General features: G+C 32.4%; 1 protein-coding gene across 6 annotated transcripts in view; it reads left to right on the top strand.

Moving 5' to 3' along the window:
* The window catches only part of CSMD1 (CUB and Sushi multiple domains 1), a 1,231,811-nt gene that overhangs the window by 862,869 nt on the left and 352,720 nt on the right, over window positions 1-16,222 (top strand). For all 6 annotated transcript variants that reach the window (XR_013928146.1, XM_080387724.1, XM_080387722.1 and 3 more), the window contains 2 exons: window positions 878-981; window positions 9,875-9,987. Coding sequence is in view for 5 of the 6 variants with exons in the window: in XM_080387724.1 (XP_080243850.1) it covers window positions 878-981; window positions 9,875-9,987 (217 nt within the window). In the remaining variant the exon portion in view is untranslated. The remainder of the gene's footprint in view (window positions 1-877; window positions 982-9,874; window positions 9,988-16,222) is intronic.

A 16,222-nucleotide genomic window follows, 5' to 3' on the forward strand; every position in this document is an offset into this window, starting at 1 on the left:
AGTTGTGTAAAAGTCTGCCCAGGGGTATCTGCAATATTTAGTATACAGATAAAATGTAAAATTTTCTGAAAAAATGACTGTGACTGTCTTCACTTTTATATCAAGTTGTCTGCAGAAACTTTGTTATCAAAATACGGAAAAGTACAATATACATATGTATACATATAACTTGCAACTACTTCTCACCAAAACAGAATTCTAAAAAATACTTGTCTTAGAAGTGTTCTTCTGTACAAGACTAAATCCATTTTCATACTTTACTTTATCTCATAAAATTACAATTTCTGTAAATTAGAAATACTTTTTCAAACAATTCTGAGGAGTATATTTTTAGTTTTCTGGGCAATTCATGATTAGACATTAAGTGAAATAGTTTAGTGTTAGTAATTTACACAAAGAAATTTCTGCTTTTGTATTTCTGTGCACCAGCCTCCTCCACCTTCTTATGGATTGATAGTTCATATCTGCCATCTTGTTATCATATAATTCAACAGATGAGAAGGTTTTAATGTCATATATTTACAGTCTTACATTAATATTTATGTGATTATTAAGGTTTAAAAAAGGCTTTTACCGCTGTTTGTATTAACTTTTCAATAATGAGAACAGTTATCATCAGTTAGAGGTGACTGGCATCTTTAGTATATGATACCTCTAAAACACTATGGCAAAGACTTTCCTCTTGGGATTAGAAAACAGTGAAGTTTCTCCGCTTCTGCTTTTCTTATATATCTTTCTCTAATGAAGTAAGACTAACTGAAATCATGAGTAAGTGCTTCGTGACTTGATATATGGTAGCCAAATAACTTGTTTTAAGACTACAACAGATCAGATAACCTGTAGGCATGTTTTGAAATAACTTATTTAATTTTAATAGGTTATAAAGCTTGCTTTTGAAGAGTTTGAGCTGGAAAGAGGCTATGATACTCTTACTGTGGGAGATGCTGGGAAAGTTGGTGATACCAGGACAGTGTTGTATGTGTAAGTACAGAACCTCAAAAATTTTCCTTAGAAATTTGTTGTCATATGTTGTTTCTTCTGAATCGTGAGATATCTATTTAACTTTGTAATTTTAATGTCTGGTTTTTGTTTATACAATGTAAACTTAAAATTCAACCACTGTCAAAGTTGTTCATCACAAAATTCACTTCAGACCTTTAGTAGCATCTTTATAGGCTTTAATATCAAAGACTAAAAACTGCAGAGAACTGAGATTGGATTTTTTAAAACGCAAAAAAGCTTCTTTAAAAAAATGAGTACTATCTGTATAATTCTAATTGTAATAACAAGCAATTTAATGAATAAAAAAAGGCTTCAATTTCAGCAAGCAGAAAATACAACTTGTGCAAAAAAAATAACCCACAGATTAATTTCACAATTTTTATATTTAGAATTGGATTTGTAAACAAAATTTTCATTAAAGCATATAGGCCACTGTTCAGTAAAGTGAAACATGCCTCATAGATTAATATGATTTGGTATGATATGATATGATATGATATGATATATGATATATGATATATGATATATGATATGATGTGTTGTGATATGATTACTATAATATAATGTAATGTGATAATATAATGTAATGTGATAATATAATGTGATATTATATGATATGATGTAATGTAGTTAATATAATATGTAGAAATTGTAGGAACTTACATAGGTTTGAATGAAAATTACAAAATAGATATCTAATCTTAAAATACAGATCCTTAATAGGGTTGGGGCTATTAGAAAGAACAGAATCCTGTATGGAGTGATTATTCTAATCTACCTTAACCATCTCCATTTGGTTGCATATGCTCATTTTCCTTTCTTTGTAATGGGAGATTGTGGTCACAAGATATTTTAGTTGTAGCTTTTAGAGGGTTAAGTTAGCGTATCACTCCTGAATACTAAACACAAAAGAAAAGTACAGGGTTAATAAATTAGCAATGTCTAAACAAGATAAACTAGCGGTGTTTATTTCATAATAACATTGCTTGACATTGCACAGGAACCTTCTGGATAAAGATAGTATTGAACAGATTTGTTAAAAAAGAATCATCATCATTTAATAATTTGAAGGTTTTTTTAATCCATGTAAATTATTGGAATGTTTATTTTACATAATTATAACAAATGAGTGCACTTAACACTCAGAATTTATTTTAAATTAGAATATTTTTGGAGGGACAAGTCTGATGACAATAACTTTATTATATGTATTTTTATGAATTTATATTTATTAATAGCTATTTTCTAAACTCTGATATTAAAGTACATCGAACACCATAGATATAAAGCACATAGAACTACTGAGTAAATTGAATTCCATGTTCTGAGTACCTGAAAAAAAGAATAAGAAAAAACACCCTGTTTTAAGAGCTTAAACTTTAACAAGAAGAGGCTTGAACTGGGAGTTGGAATTTTAACACCCATCTTTATTTTTTATTGTATTTTGCAGACCAAATAAATATCATAACAATCTTTCTGGGGATGTTAATTTAACTGCTTGTGATTGACAAAGGAGTTTGCAGTGTTTCCTTTTTCTGGTGAAGTACATTTTGGCTTACAGATATCCCAAAACTCCTTCACAGGCAAATTTTTGAACTTAGTACATTTGGTACCCCAGTTTGTTAATTCTATTGGTTATACTGTCAGTACTTCACATATCAAAGTTTGCCTTTTTAAAATTACTGATCAATTATTTGTCAAATTTCTGGGGTTTTTACCTTCCCACTTGAAGGGATTTAGCCTGTAACTACATACCCCACATTTCTTTTCCATGGCTACCTTAAAAAAAATCTAAAATAGTCTTAGGTCCTATTAATAGCTATTTTGGTATCTTAAGAAGGCAGGCCCCCATAATCACATCACTTCCTATATCTGTTTATCACTTTAGTAACTTTTTGAAGATCTCTGTAGCAGACATCAGCTTCAGAATCTATCATTGGCATTATCTGGCACTAGTACACTGTTCTCACTAGAGACATGCAGTAATTAATAGCTCTTCCTTCAGTATGATTTTTGACTAAAATAGCTACTGTTTTATCCTTATTACTCTACAGCCTGTCATTCAGGATTACAGTACAGTGTTGGCCCTTCCATCTTTACTGCAAATGGTATCTTTGATGAAAATGAGGTCAATGCAATTAAATTTATCTGCCTTTTGGGCTGCATGCTTTGCACACTAGCATTACTCTGAAAACCATTTGAGAAAGTAAATGATTGAAAACTTAAATAGAGTGGAAATATAGGAAGGCCCAAGTATGAAACTACAGTGTCACAATAATTAGTAATGAATCTGTATTTCTATTATGATACTGTTTTCCAGTTATTAAAAACTGAATTGTGTCATGCATTATGAAATACATTATATTTGAACTGCATCACAGATGCGCCACATTTTGCTTGCTTTTGAAAAAGTTTTTCTGTGGATGCAAAGTCTCGCTCCTCATAAAAGAGTAGGTCCACCTGTAGATTAATTACCATTTGAAAGCTCATAACTAAATGTCAAAGTGATTTCCTTACCAAAATTTTCTATTAGTTGGTTTTAATAACTTCTATTATATTTAATGAAGTTTGAGCAGCACCTTGCAGCTTTTTATTCTCCTCAGGGGAATGAAGAAGCTTGTAGGAAAGACTTTTCTGGCTAGATTTAATTTATAATTTCTCAGGATCTCTTAAAAAATAATATAGCTTTTCTTATGCTGAGCAAGTTTCTCTTGGCAGCTTAAGTGCCAGCATTTCTGCAGAAATTCTACAAAATACCACTGTAAAAACTCATGCATTTGATTCTAAAACTCCGTAGCTTTTACAATAGAGTTTAAACTAAACATACAAAAGTAAATACATTTCTAAATCCAAACCAATTTTCTATGTGATTTGAACCTTTCCCCTGCATATATAAATGTCATGTCTGAACACCCAAAACTCAGCCCCTTGAAAAGTTTTCTAGCTTTCAGGTGCTAGAGCACTGAGGGTAGTAGCTACTTGTTGGAGCTTTATTGTAAATTTAGTACTCAAACTTTATGATGATCTCAGTTATGCCAGGATGTTTATAAGCCATCCATCCAATGAACATGGGAAACTGGCTAATGGCAAGTCAGTAAGTAGGGGACCATTAAATACTTGATGGGAAGAAGATTGATGGAGTTGATAAGAATCACAATATATAAATGATCAGTCCTTGCACAAGCTTTCTATAGTGTCCAAACTCACCAGTAGCAATTATCTGTGTAACCTCAAAGCTGTAGAACTACAGCTAGAAGGGACTAAGAAGGGATATTGATGTTTAAAATTGAGGAAAAAAATGAAAGTATAGACTATCCAGCTCAAATTTATTTTTTTTAAGAAATTGGAAAAAATTAATTAGAAAAAATCTTCTAAGTTCATGTAAAATAGCACTGAGATGGTAAAAAAAACAATAGACTTTGATGAAGAACAAATTATTTCAAATCAATTTAATGCATTTCTATGACAGTGTAGTTGGCATTTTGAGTAAGGATAGGTTGGGTTTTAGTTTATTAAACCAGTCTATTTTTAGTATTTATAGCATTTTTTTTTAAATCGTATCATAAACAGCTTAATTAAAGGGATAATATACCCATCAATTTTAATATTTTTAAGAATTGCTTCATCTGTAAACCTTACTTTATGAAAAATTAGCAATATTATTTGATGGGATATGTATATTGAGATGGTTAGCTCTCAAAATACAGCAATACAACTTGCTGAAAATTAAATATGTTTAGCCTATACAGTTTTGACTGGAGTTATTTCTCATATTTAACAGGGTTTGGTTAGAAGCTAGTGACTACCCTTACAAAATAATTCACTAGCAATAATTACGTGTGATGTGAAGAATATAAGTCAGAACATTTGCGACAATGCCCTATTTTGTGTTTTTAAGTTCTAGTAAATTAAATTAAAAGTTTGCTTTACAAAGTCTGCTTTGCTTTCAAATGCTATGATTTATATTAGTCTTGCAGCAATTATATTAAAACAATTGCCTTTTTTTAAATGATTCCCTTAAAACATTAATCATTAAACTTTTGTTGTATAGAAAACTTTTAAACTATTTTTTTCCCCTGATACAAAGAAGAAATTGTAAATTAGTGGTTTAAACCCAGCTACTTATGTCAGCTATTTTAGTATACAGACAACCATCCCTGACAGGCAAATGCTTTTTTAGTAAACCCTTATCATTTTTTTCAAATTTACACACAATTTGGAAACTTACTGGTGGCTTGGAAACAACCTAACTTTCCATAACTAGTAAAAAAACCAGGCTGCCTTTTTATAGATCTCAAATATTATTGAATCTGACTTCCTAGTAACTTATTTTACTTATAATTACTTAAAAAAATTCTTCCAAGTTTTTTAGAAGTTGTAAAAATTAGGAGAGAAAGTAGGTTTGGGGGTTTTGTTTGTGTGTTTGTTTTTTAATTCAGTGTTTGAGTCTTTCCAACATGATTATCTAGTCGTATTCATGACATTAGTAGTATTCAAAGAAAAATGCAAAGCCAAGTATTTTTACTGACACTGTTTATCACAGCTTTAACATTCAAACCTTCAGAGCTTTAGTTTGTGATGTGGTTGCAATTAAGAACACAAATAGCATCGTGACTTGTCATCTTTGAAGGACAGAACAATACTGTAAAACTGTTTCTCTAAAAGGATAAAACCTAGACAAGCAATGAAAAGGGTTTTATCTCAAAGAAAGTATGTATGTTGACATATTGAAAACTCAAGAAGTGCTTATGATTGAATTTTAAAAAAAAGTTTTAGTATGATACAGTAGTTTAATGTCACAAAGGCAGATTTATTGACTTTTGAATGCTGTATTTCATTCAGCTTACTTTATTGTAAGCCCCAAAACATATTTATTTTAAAATTTTCTGCACAGTAAAAAAACAAGAAAAAGAAAAGAAAATACAGAAAGGACTTAAAACTTTTTCACATTTATGTGGAATATCCCCAGACTTAAAGGATTACTTTCTTTTCAAATTAAACATTATTGAGTAGTTAAAATTTGTAAGATACATATTGTAGCAGAGGTATTTGAATACATATACATAGATGAAAAGTGCACACCAGGATTTTTCTTTGATGAAGTCATAAGAGGGGAAAAATGCATAATGAAATTTATGTTTTATTTGTTGTAATATATTTTTAAAATTTATTTCAGACCTCTGATAATTCCATCTTAAGCCTAAAATCCAAACCTCAGCCTCTTTCATATACTTCAGGCTTCTCATTCTCAACTCATCACAATTGACAGAAGTGGTTTCTTTTCTTGTTTATTTGTGTAAAACAGCAACAAAATATTTTAGGAATTCAACATACATCTGTTCCAATCACATACTTTTTATATTTTTAAATAATAATGTATTATTGGTTTTATGACCATGCTATTTACATATACTTGTAGTTTGGTGCCATGATTGCACCATCAACATTTTGAATTTAAGTATTTATTGAGATCATTTTATGCTGCTTGTGTATCCTAAACTATTTAGAAGCAAACAACATTTCTGGTCCTGGACATTATTCTTAAAAGCCTGGCTCTGGTTTCATTTGGAAAACTAGGATCAGAGAGCAAATTTGTACAAAAAGTTTTTTCTCTCACAGCTGTCTTTTTTGACCTGTGAGTCTGTCAGAGTACCAAGAAGCTTGGCTTGAGTTTGACTTCCATTATTTCATCAGTTGCATCAATTCCCTCAACTTTTTAATAGATAACCTAGGATTGTGCATCTCTATGTGAAAAGAATTTAACACCAGACAATCTGTCTGAATGGCTGGTCTGCAAGACTCTCTTCCTGAACTTGCAAACAATCTGATCTTAAACATTGTTACAGATCAGGACAAACGTGAAGAGTCAGCAATGGCACAGGTTGTCAGACATACCTCCATTCCCTAAACATCTGACCTACCCTATCTGCCATCCTTCTAGTTGAGGGACATTGTTCTTTATACAGGTATATTCTCAGGGAACTCCTAATAAAATAATAATAAAAAAAAACCATCAACCAGACAACAAATGAACAAACAAAATCAACAACAACAACAAAACCAAAAATCCCTATTCTGCTATTTTTTCATTTCTGCTGCTTTGGGTTTCTTACTGCTTTTCTTTGGGTTTTGGTTTTCTCCCTTTCTCTCCCATTTCCCTTCCAACAGTCTTGGCTCTCTTCCTATATCCCCTAGACGTGAACCTGAGCAAGCAAAGGCATGTATTTTGCCTGGCTCATATCTGCCATCTATAGATAGGCCATTGACATTTTGAAGGGTAATTACATTAAGCTGGAGGATGACTTTCTTAACTTGGGTCTTTCTGATACCAAGTTGGTGTTTTCCCTAAACCTGTGGGAATTTATATCTTTATTATGGCCGCCTCTGATAAATTATATTAATATTAATTAGTCATTTCAAGTTATATTAGGGAGACAGCTAAGGGTCAGATGGATGGATAGTGTGAATATATACTTATCATTTCACTGGAAAGCAAGATTTTAAAAAACCAAACACATCTGTTGGATTATTGTTATGATGAAAAATCTCTGGCTGTGTGATATAATAACTTCTTACTCTGTTTTGTTGTGTTTTTTTATTTGCTGCTTTTTTCTCTTCAATTTTTATTTACATGCTACTCAGACATTTCTATACAGTAACAGTATCCCATACTACTCACAAAGACTTTGAATTTTATGTTCATCATATCTATCTTCAGAAATTATTGATGTAGGTCTCTTACATTAATGAGATTACAGTGTATAAACAGAGCCATTTCACCATTTGTTACTTGGTTAGGTGGTAGGTTTATGCATCTTAATAGCCACTGAGAAATTCTTGCTGAATCCACAGGTTTCCGGTTGTCTTCCAATAGATCTCCACTGTTGTCAAGAGATACCAGTGAATTTTTGTTCACAGTTAAAAACCCTTAAACCTTTCTTTATAGCAAAGTGCAGAATACAGAGAGCATAGCTTAAGAATTATGGCCCGGTATTTTTGGTTAAGTGTTTCAACAGGAAAGGTAGGTCAGAAATTAGTGGTTATTGCTGTAGTTTCAGGTGACCCAAGATGATTCCCAAAATGAATATATACTCTTCATCTTTTATTCTTCATATATCTATTTCTGCAGGTTTCTTCTAAACTACTTCTGTTTGTGTAACTCGGTATCTGGTGAGGCATCTTCCTTTTTATAGGCTATCTATATTATTCATTTAAATCAATTTCACAACTTTATCAACAATTATTATATTATCAGCAAGAATATATAGATTATTCTGGATATAACCTAGCATCTGTTTGAACCTGAATAGTTCCCAATTAGTTTGGCAAGAAACTCAAATTTTCAGACTGAGCAGCTGCTTTATTTTAATTTTTACAGATCCAACTGAATAACTTGGGTACATATCATCATGTCTTACCAACTTCCTTACTTATCTAAGCTAAGGACTGCGTGTTTGCTTATGCTGAGCTATAATCGGTTTATTTTTTTTCCACCTCTTTGTTTTTCACCTATATTGTCATAATGCTGTCAACTACTTACTATCAGGTCGTAACCAAAAATATTCTAGACCATATGAGATCACATTCAGACAATACAGCAGCAGTTCTAGGTGGACAGGCAGTAGTAATTAGTAAGACACTAGTCCATTCAACTAAGATTATATTTAAATAATATGTTTTCGAAAGAATCCAAATACTAGTTTCTGTGTTCCTTATAGCTTATTTCATGAAAAATTCTGCTTCTGGGACATCTTGTCTCAGTTTGGCACTTACTTACATTTGTTTTACTTATCTCACACATGTTTGTTTATCATCGTCAAGGCTGAGAGATGGAAGGCAGGGAACCCCATATGTGACACATTTGAGTGAAACAGAGTCTAAAACAATGAAAGAGACAAAATCATTATGATTTCCTTACATCAACTACAGTTACTGCAGTACTGGTAGCTTCCATCCCCAAAGCTTCTCATATGTGGAGTTCTACATGGAGTTCAAACCAGATGTCCTCTTCTAGTTATGTTTTTTGTTTTAGTGTCTAGATAGAGATAATCTGCAGGCAATTTTTGTGCGCCGCTTTTCCCTTTTGAAAGGCTTTATAGCTATAACCAAGATCTGAACAGTTGTTCCAATACAGTACTGAAAACGGATTACACCGTAGGCATTTTTCAGCATTAAGAAGTAATCTACAAAGTTTCTTTTTTCTTAATAATTTTTGACACACATCTTTTTGCATCAAGATACCAGAATTATAGATGTACAAAGGATATTACTGAGAAGCTCTAAGGTTTTATAGTGGGACTTACCAGCTTGCCTTATATGTGTTGTATTGAAATGTACATATCTATACATAGTTATCTAACATTACTGTATGGGAAATAGCAGTTTCCCCTTAAATCTGAGAGACCATTGTGGGTTATTTGAGTGGGGTATATGAGGTTCTAGTAATTTCTCCTAGACACATGCGCTGTAAGGCATATACAGCAACTTCCATCACTTTCAAAAAACACGGCAAAAAAAGCAATACTAACCTAAACAGGTGGAAACTATTTAAGTCATACAGCCCCTCACATCTTTTATAGCTTAATTACTTAATGAAAGCTTTAGGTAGGAGCAGCTTTATTAAAAATATTTTATCATTATTAACTTGAATGTGTTTTTTCTAAGACTTCACATTGTTCTAATCCATATAGAATAGTTAATTTTATGAAAAAACAGCTGACCAGAACACTAGGGTAATATATTTTAAATAGGCCTAAATATTATATTATTAGTTTAAAATTATGTGTTTAGTAGAACTAGTAGTAGTAGTAGTAGTAGTAGCAGTAGTAATTTATACCTCTGCAAATGATTTTGTGATTTATTCTACATACAGGCTCACTGGATCTAGTGTTCCTGATCTTATTGTGAGCATGAGCAACCAGATGTGGCTTCATTTACAATCTGATGACAGCATTGGCTCACCAGGATTCAAAGCTGTTTATCAAGGTATGAACTGTAACTGCTTTGAACTCATGTTGTAACTTCATTCGAAAAAAAATATTTCAAATAGGCTTTTAGTCATTTCACAAATTTAGAGTTTTGATACCATCTCCATTGTTAATTAATGGTTAATGGAAATATGTATTTGCGAATACGCAAAAAGTAACAAAAAATATCTGAAGTAAAAATGAAAGTTATTGTTCTAATGCTTTATGCTTGAAGGTTAATACAAACTACAAATTTCTATCATTTTTTTAAAAAGGTTAAATGTTACATCCTGCTAACCTGTTTAATTCCTTAGATTGAATATAATTTGAATACTACAGTTAGTTTTCTCAGACTTTATCGGAGTAATTACAAAACTTGTTTTCATGCCTTACCAAGAATCTTCACAGACCTAAGTCAAAATTTGTGTGTAACAAAGATAAAGGAACAGATATATTGTGTACACTTTTGGAAATTAAGAATATGTATAAGACTGTGGACATTTAACCCAAAAGAAGTGATCTAAATTACCCTAGCCTAATTTGCGTTGTTTCTGTCTCAAATAGATGAGAACTTTGGCAACATAAGCATCCTTAATTTTTATTGACTGTGAGCTTCAGTTTGATACTTTCTGAAGTTGATTAATTCTAGTAAAAACTACCTGATAGTTAGTATGTATTGATATTTTCCATTTTAATTGGTTGCATAGACCTGGAGCTAGAAAGAGTGCTTGCTTATTAACGTATGGTGTCACTTTTGGTTAATTTCCATGTTAATTAGTTCATCTTAAAGATAAGGCCAAAAACAGTGAATACTGTTTTCAGTAGTTTCTTACGGGCATATTTGGTGAAAATTATTTGATATTAATTTTGTCAAAATAACTTCCATTCAAAAGACGCTGCAAAACATTGAGAGACTGTTTAATGTTCAGTAACTGAAAGTAACTTAATCAGAAGAGTAGTTCTCCCTACACTTTTTCCATAAACTGAAGCACCCTGTTTCATTTCACCTGTAGTTACCTTACTGTTTCAACACCAAAAAAGGCAAAACAGTAAGAGTTATGTGGGGGTTAGCTTCAAATTTAGTCACCTATACATTTATTGCACAAAGGACATTAAGACAGGCTTGCCTGCACAGGTTTTTATGTTCTGTCTCTGGCTGATGGCATATTGTGAACTCTACTGATGAAAGGAACCAGAAGGGAAAACACTCCCCAGTTGCCAGCCAGGAAACCCAGTGTTGGTTCTCTATACCAGTATCCTTCTCCAGGTGGACTCTCCATTGAAGCAGGTGGTGGTGGTGATGATGATAGCGATAAGGATTGTATTTTCATAACGATTTTTCCCTAGTACTATATACTTTTCTTTGGGACTACTCAAATTCGCCATTGGATATTCCCAATCACGGTGCTGATTGGAGTATGCTAATTAGGTCAAGTGTTATATGTTCATACATTGTTAAGTTTCTGTGTGCGCATATTGTTAGATAATATTTATTGAGTATTTAAATTACTATTATCTACTTTTATATGTGCCTTATTTTAGTCTTTTTTAATGTGAACTGAAAACTACAAAACAAGAGGTGAGGGGAGGGGGAGAAAGAAGGGGTGATTCTCATTACAGTGGCAATTGCTTCCCATGAGAATCCTCCAGAGCAACACTACTGGGATTTGCAGGTCCATGGCCATGAGAATAACAATATGAGAACAAGGAAAAAGTACCATCATAGAGGCTCTGGAAACACTATCACAATTCTTAAGTCAGATGGTACAGAGCTGTGAGTAAAAAAAGCAAATGCAGGCCCACAGCATTACCATGGCTAAGACATTAAGGTATCTTAAGACACTGTGCAACACGTGCAGCCTGTACAGTACACATCTCAAGCATGTTTGTGTTGCCTGAGGGCAATGACATATTCTTTATTTAAGTTAATCCCACCCCTTCTCGTTCCTTCTTTCACGGTTTTATCTTTTGTACTTGTGTCATTTCTAGGGGTTGTGTTTATTAAGACAATATATTTTCTTTATAGAATCCATTTGTGAGTTATATAAAGTAAAAATAGTGGGTATATAGTGGAAATAGAGTACTGACACAAGTTATGTAACTGACACTACATTTTTTCCTCAATCCAAAATTATGAACTTTATCCCATTGTACCTATGTGAAAAAGTTCAAAAGTTTAAATCTATCTGCTGAGTTATTTTTCGCTGTCATTCCTCTTTCTGGTATTCTAAAGGCATCTGTTTTAATTTCTATATTTGTCTAACTTATCAAAGATACCTTATTTCATTTATGGAGTTCGACCTCTTACTTCCGGGGACATTCTGAAAACACCTAAAGTACACACTATGAATTTTACAGTAGTAGTGTCATCTCTGTTAGGATGTATAATGTTATCATTTGACAATTGGATTCTGCCTTTCAGTCTTGTTTTACAACCAATTGTGAGTCATTCGGTGGTTTTGTAGTTTTGGGAATTAATTTTAGAGTGGTAAAATGTGAAATGTTTAGAATCTCAGAAGTGTAATAAATGTATTAATATCAAGGTGGATTATAACTTTTTTCTCTGTTTTACCTAACTCCATGCTCTCATTAGTTTTAATATATTTTTCTCATCTTCTTTTACTGTTGACAAAACTTTTATCCATCTGCACTCTCAACATATCTTCTGCTTTAGGCTAAGTATAAAATCTTAAACCTCTATCATATCACAAGATGATACCTCAATGATTCTGCTTCCCCTTTCTTCAACAGTCAAAGAATGTGTCCAAAGATAGAATCTCATTTTAATGATGAGAATGTTAATGCATTGTGATGTGTGACCTCAAAGACACTGTCTTTGTGATTGCAGCTAGCTAAAAAGAAAGTAAACTGCAGGCTTTGATGGCTTCTACTTGTCTATAGAGACAAAGCAAAGGGCATCCTTCTTTGAATCTTTTTTACCAAAAAGTCTGATTTTTGCTCCCGATTAGAACATGACTCCTTACCCTCTTGGGCAATATTTTGCAACTGACTGACTGAATGTTTACTTTGTATCTATTAGAATAAAATATTGTTTTTATAATTAATGTTAACAAAGTGTCATAGACTGATTGCAGTTTATAAGAAATAGTTACTGTAGCTAAGCTTTGTCTCTAAATGTGAGGTAAAGAAGTATTTTGGTGATGCAGTTCACCTCTCCTACATTAGTACATGCACCTAAAAATGGCATGAAATGATGCCTGTAAACTAACTGATATGCATCACAGATTTTTTATATGAGTAGTAAACTTAATACTGTTTACAGTTTGCCTAAGTGTTTAAGGGAGGAACAATTATTTCCCTATTCTTATGCCTCTTCTTTGGCTCACCTTCAGAAGCACCTTAATGTCAGAAATACATAGTGCTATCTATATTCTTAATATTCAAATTTCTTGATTTTAAATATAGTTAGTAATTAAGAAGGGCTCTGTAGTCTGCCTAATTAGTCAGGCTTCTTGGACTGTACAATGCAGCTCTACAATAGCAGGATCAACAAAAAAGACTTCAGACATAGGTCCTCAAGAAATAGCTACTAAGAATGAATAGCTTTGAATACAGAGGAGAACTGTATGCATCTACTGTATGCAATGGAAGGTGAACTATGGAAAGACTTGGTAAAACTAATGTTGAAATTAGCTTGTTAATCTGACAAAACTGATAAAATACAATAGTTGCCTTGATATTTTTTCTAGAAGTCAACATCAGTTGTCATATATATAATTTAAACATTACCTGTATGTAAGTTCATTATTAATAAGTAAAATGCAAGATGCTGTGAGCAACCTTAACTTTGATGTTAAACTTTCTAAACCATATCAGAACCATATTATTATTACTAAAACAGAAAGCTATTAACCCATATTAATTTTTTTTAAAATTATGAAGAATAATCTGCACCTAAGATTACTTTTCTTAAAAAGCTATTCTATAGACTGTATCTGAAGGTTCTTCATTCTCTGTTATAGATTGCCAGTCTTCTTAGCAGAATGGTTCAATACATTTCTGAAAGAGTTCTCTGAAAGCATCTACAGTTTCTGTGAAAAGGCCAGAAATTTACATTGTTCTGTCCTTGAACAAAAAGATCTATTGTAATACCACACCTAACTTGACTGAAGTCCTCTTGCCATTATAACTTCTGACATTTTTCCTTTCTGAAGCCAGCATGACCAGATGACACTCCACACATCTTCATTAAATAAAGATGAGGAAAATGAAATATACTATTATGCATAGTTAATGTTTCTAAAATGGATGTTGTCTTCTGTTGTAGATATAAAGAAATCATTGAAACTATGTATTTCACAGCTGGGATTTCGTGATTAAAAGCTGGAACATTTCTCAGTGAATACTTGTGTAGGGCTACTTGTGTAGAGAGGGCTGTGCTAATGATAAAATTTTCCTTAAAAAAAAGAGAAGGAAATTTAATAACAGATTTAGGCTATCATGAAAGCAGTTTTCAGAATTTCAGTGATAGACATATTTAGAAAGTAAAGGAATTAAAAGACTGTACTCTAAGTTCTAGTTATGTCTCTGATATATTTTTTTTTTCTTTTACCTGGGTATTTACTAAGGTTATGAAAGACTTCAGTGTATTTCTCCATACAAAGGACATATCTGAAATCTTCATATGTCACCTTCTGAAAGAATAACATAAACATTCTGAATGGTAAACTTGTTGAAGACTGTTATCAGTCTCCCTTGTTGAAGTTGCCTTAGTCTGAATAAATTTTAAATATGCATTAGAACAAGGCCTGATATCTTTTGAGCACTCTGATTAAATTTGTTTAGGTTGACCAAAAGTACTTATTTTAAATGCATAAACAATTTATGGAAATATTTTTTTTTTAAGCTCTAACAAATCTTGCCATTCACTGACTAAAACCTGGCTGATTTTTTTTCTTTTTTTATTACAATATATATAAAGGACATCATGACAATCACTTAACTAAAGATAGTGTGCATAAAGTTTAATCCTAAGGATGAAAACAATATTGGTATCAGCATTTTGATACCACCATTTTGAGGTCACAAGTTGATCATGTAATACCAACAGACAAAGTATATTTCTACCAATTACATGCTAAGACTATTTTTACAAGGAAACCTTTCCTGCAATTTGTTAGTAGTCATGGGTTGTAGCAGGGACTTTTTTAGGTACAATAGGAAAATAATTTTCACTAAAGGTATTCTTAAATCATGAACTTTAAAAAAAAAATAAAATATAGTTTTCCTCTTGGGCTGCATTTTGATTGTGTTTTGACCACAAGTGAAGACCACTCATGCCTAAATTTTCCCAGCAACTTGTGATCTGATGTATTATTTAGACAGATCTGAATCAAAAGATTTGGTTTATGCCATTTCTTTAATACAGGTCCAAGTGTACATTTACCTGTTACATGGAGAAGGTAGACATAGTCATTGCTATGCACATCCAGATCAGGATAATGTAGCATGGTAATATGACATTATGCCTTGGAACAATATCAAACATTGGTGTCAGATCAAGAAGTTCACCCTGGACACCTTTCTGATAGGACCTAGAGTCACAGCCAAAACCAGGAATGTGCCTGAGTTTGCCTTTTTCTACTCATGTCATGGTATTGCCACATCTAAAAATAGGTGCTTTATGGCTGATAAGGTCCAAGGTGGATCATGCAGCCAGCTGATCATTAGGCTGCTTCCATGCTTTTGTTCCCATCAGCTGTACCACACTGACCACAGAAGCAGGTGACAGTCAGTTTGACCTTTTAGACACGAATTTTCAGAATTTTGTTGTCTGAGATTCTTCTCCCATTCAAGCCTTTAAACTTGTCAGTCTGATAAAAATATTTAATCTTTTGACTTCAGACTTCTTGATAACCAGTAAAATAACATCTGTTTTGTAGCTTGTTTAGAACTCACTTTATATTCCTGCCTTTATGTAGTTATATAAACTAATGAAGTTATGTCACTAGCCTATCATTTAGTTCATAACAGTGTTATAAAAGAAATCTGGTGACTCAGTGATATAATCCTGAGCATTTTATATAATTTGAAGTTATTAAGATTTCTTGGACATGTCAGGAAGCATATCAGCCACTGCAAGCAGCTGAAAAATGTCAAGTTTACAACCTTAATTTGTATTGATACTCAACTGAGCAGTAAAGCTTTAAGCTCTTCATTATAATGTTGATTGGAAGAAGCTACTTCTTTCCTCTTGAGACTTGTAGAAAAATACTATCACAAACATATTTCAG

The sequence above is a fragment of the Falco punctatus genome (genome assembly GCF_963210335.1).
Source record: "Falco punctatus genome assembly, chromosome: 5".
Taxonomy (NCBI): Eukaryota; Metazoa; Chordata; class Aves; order Falconiformes; family Falconidae; genus Falco; species Falco punctatus.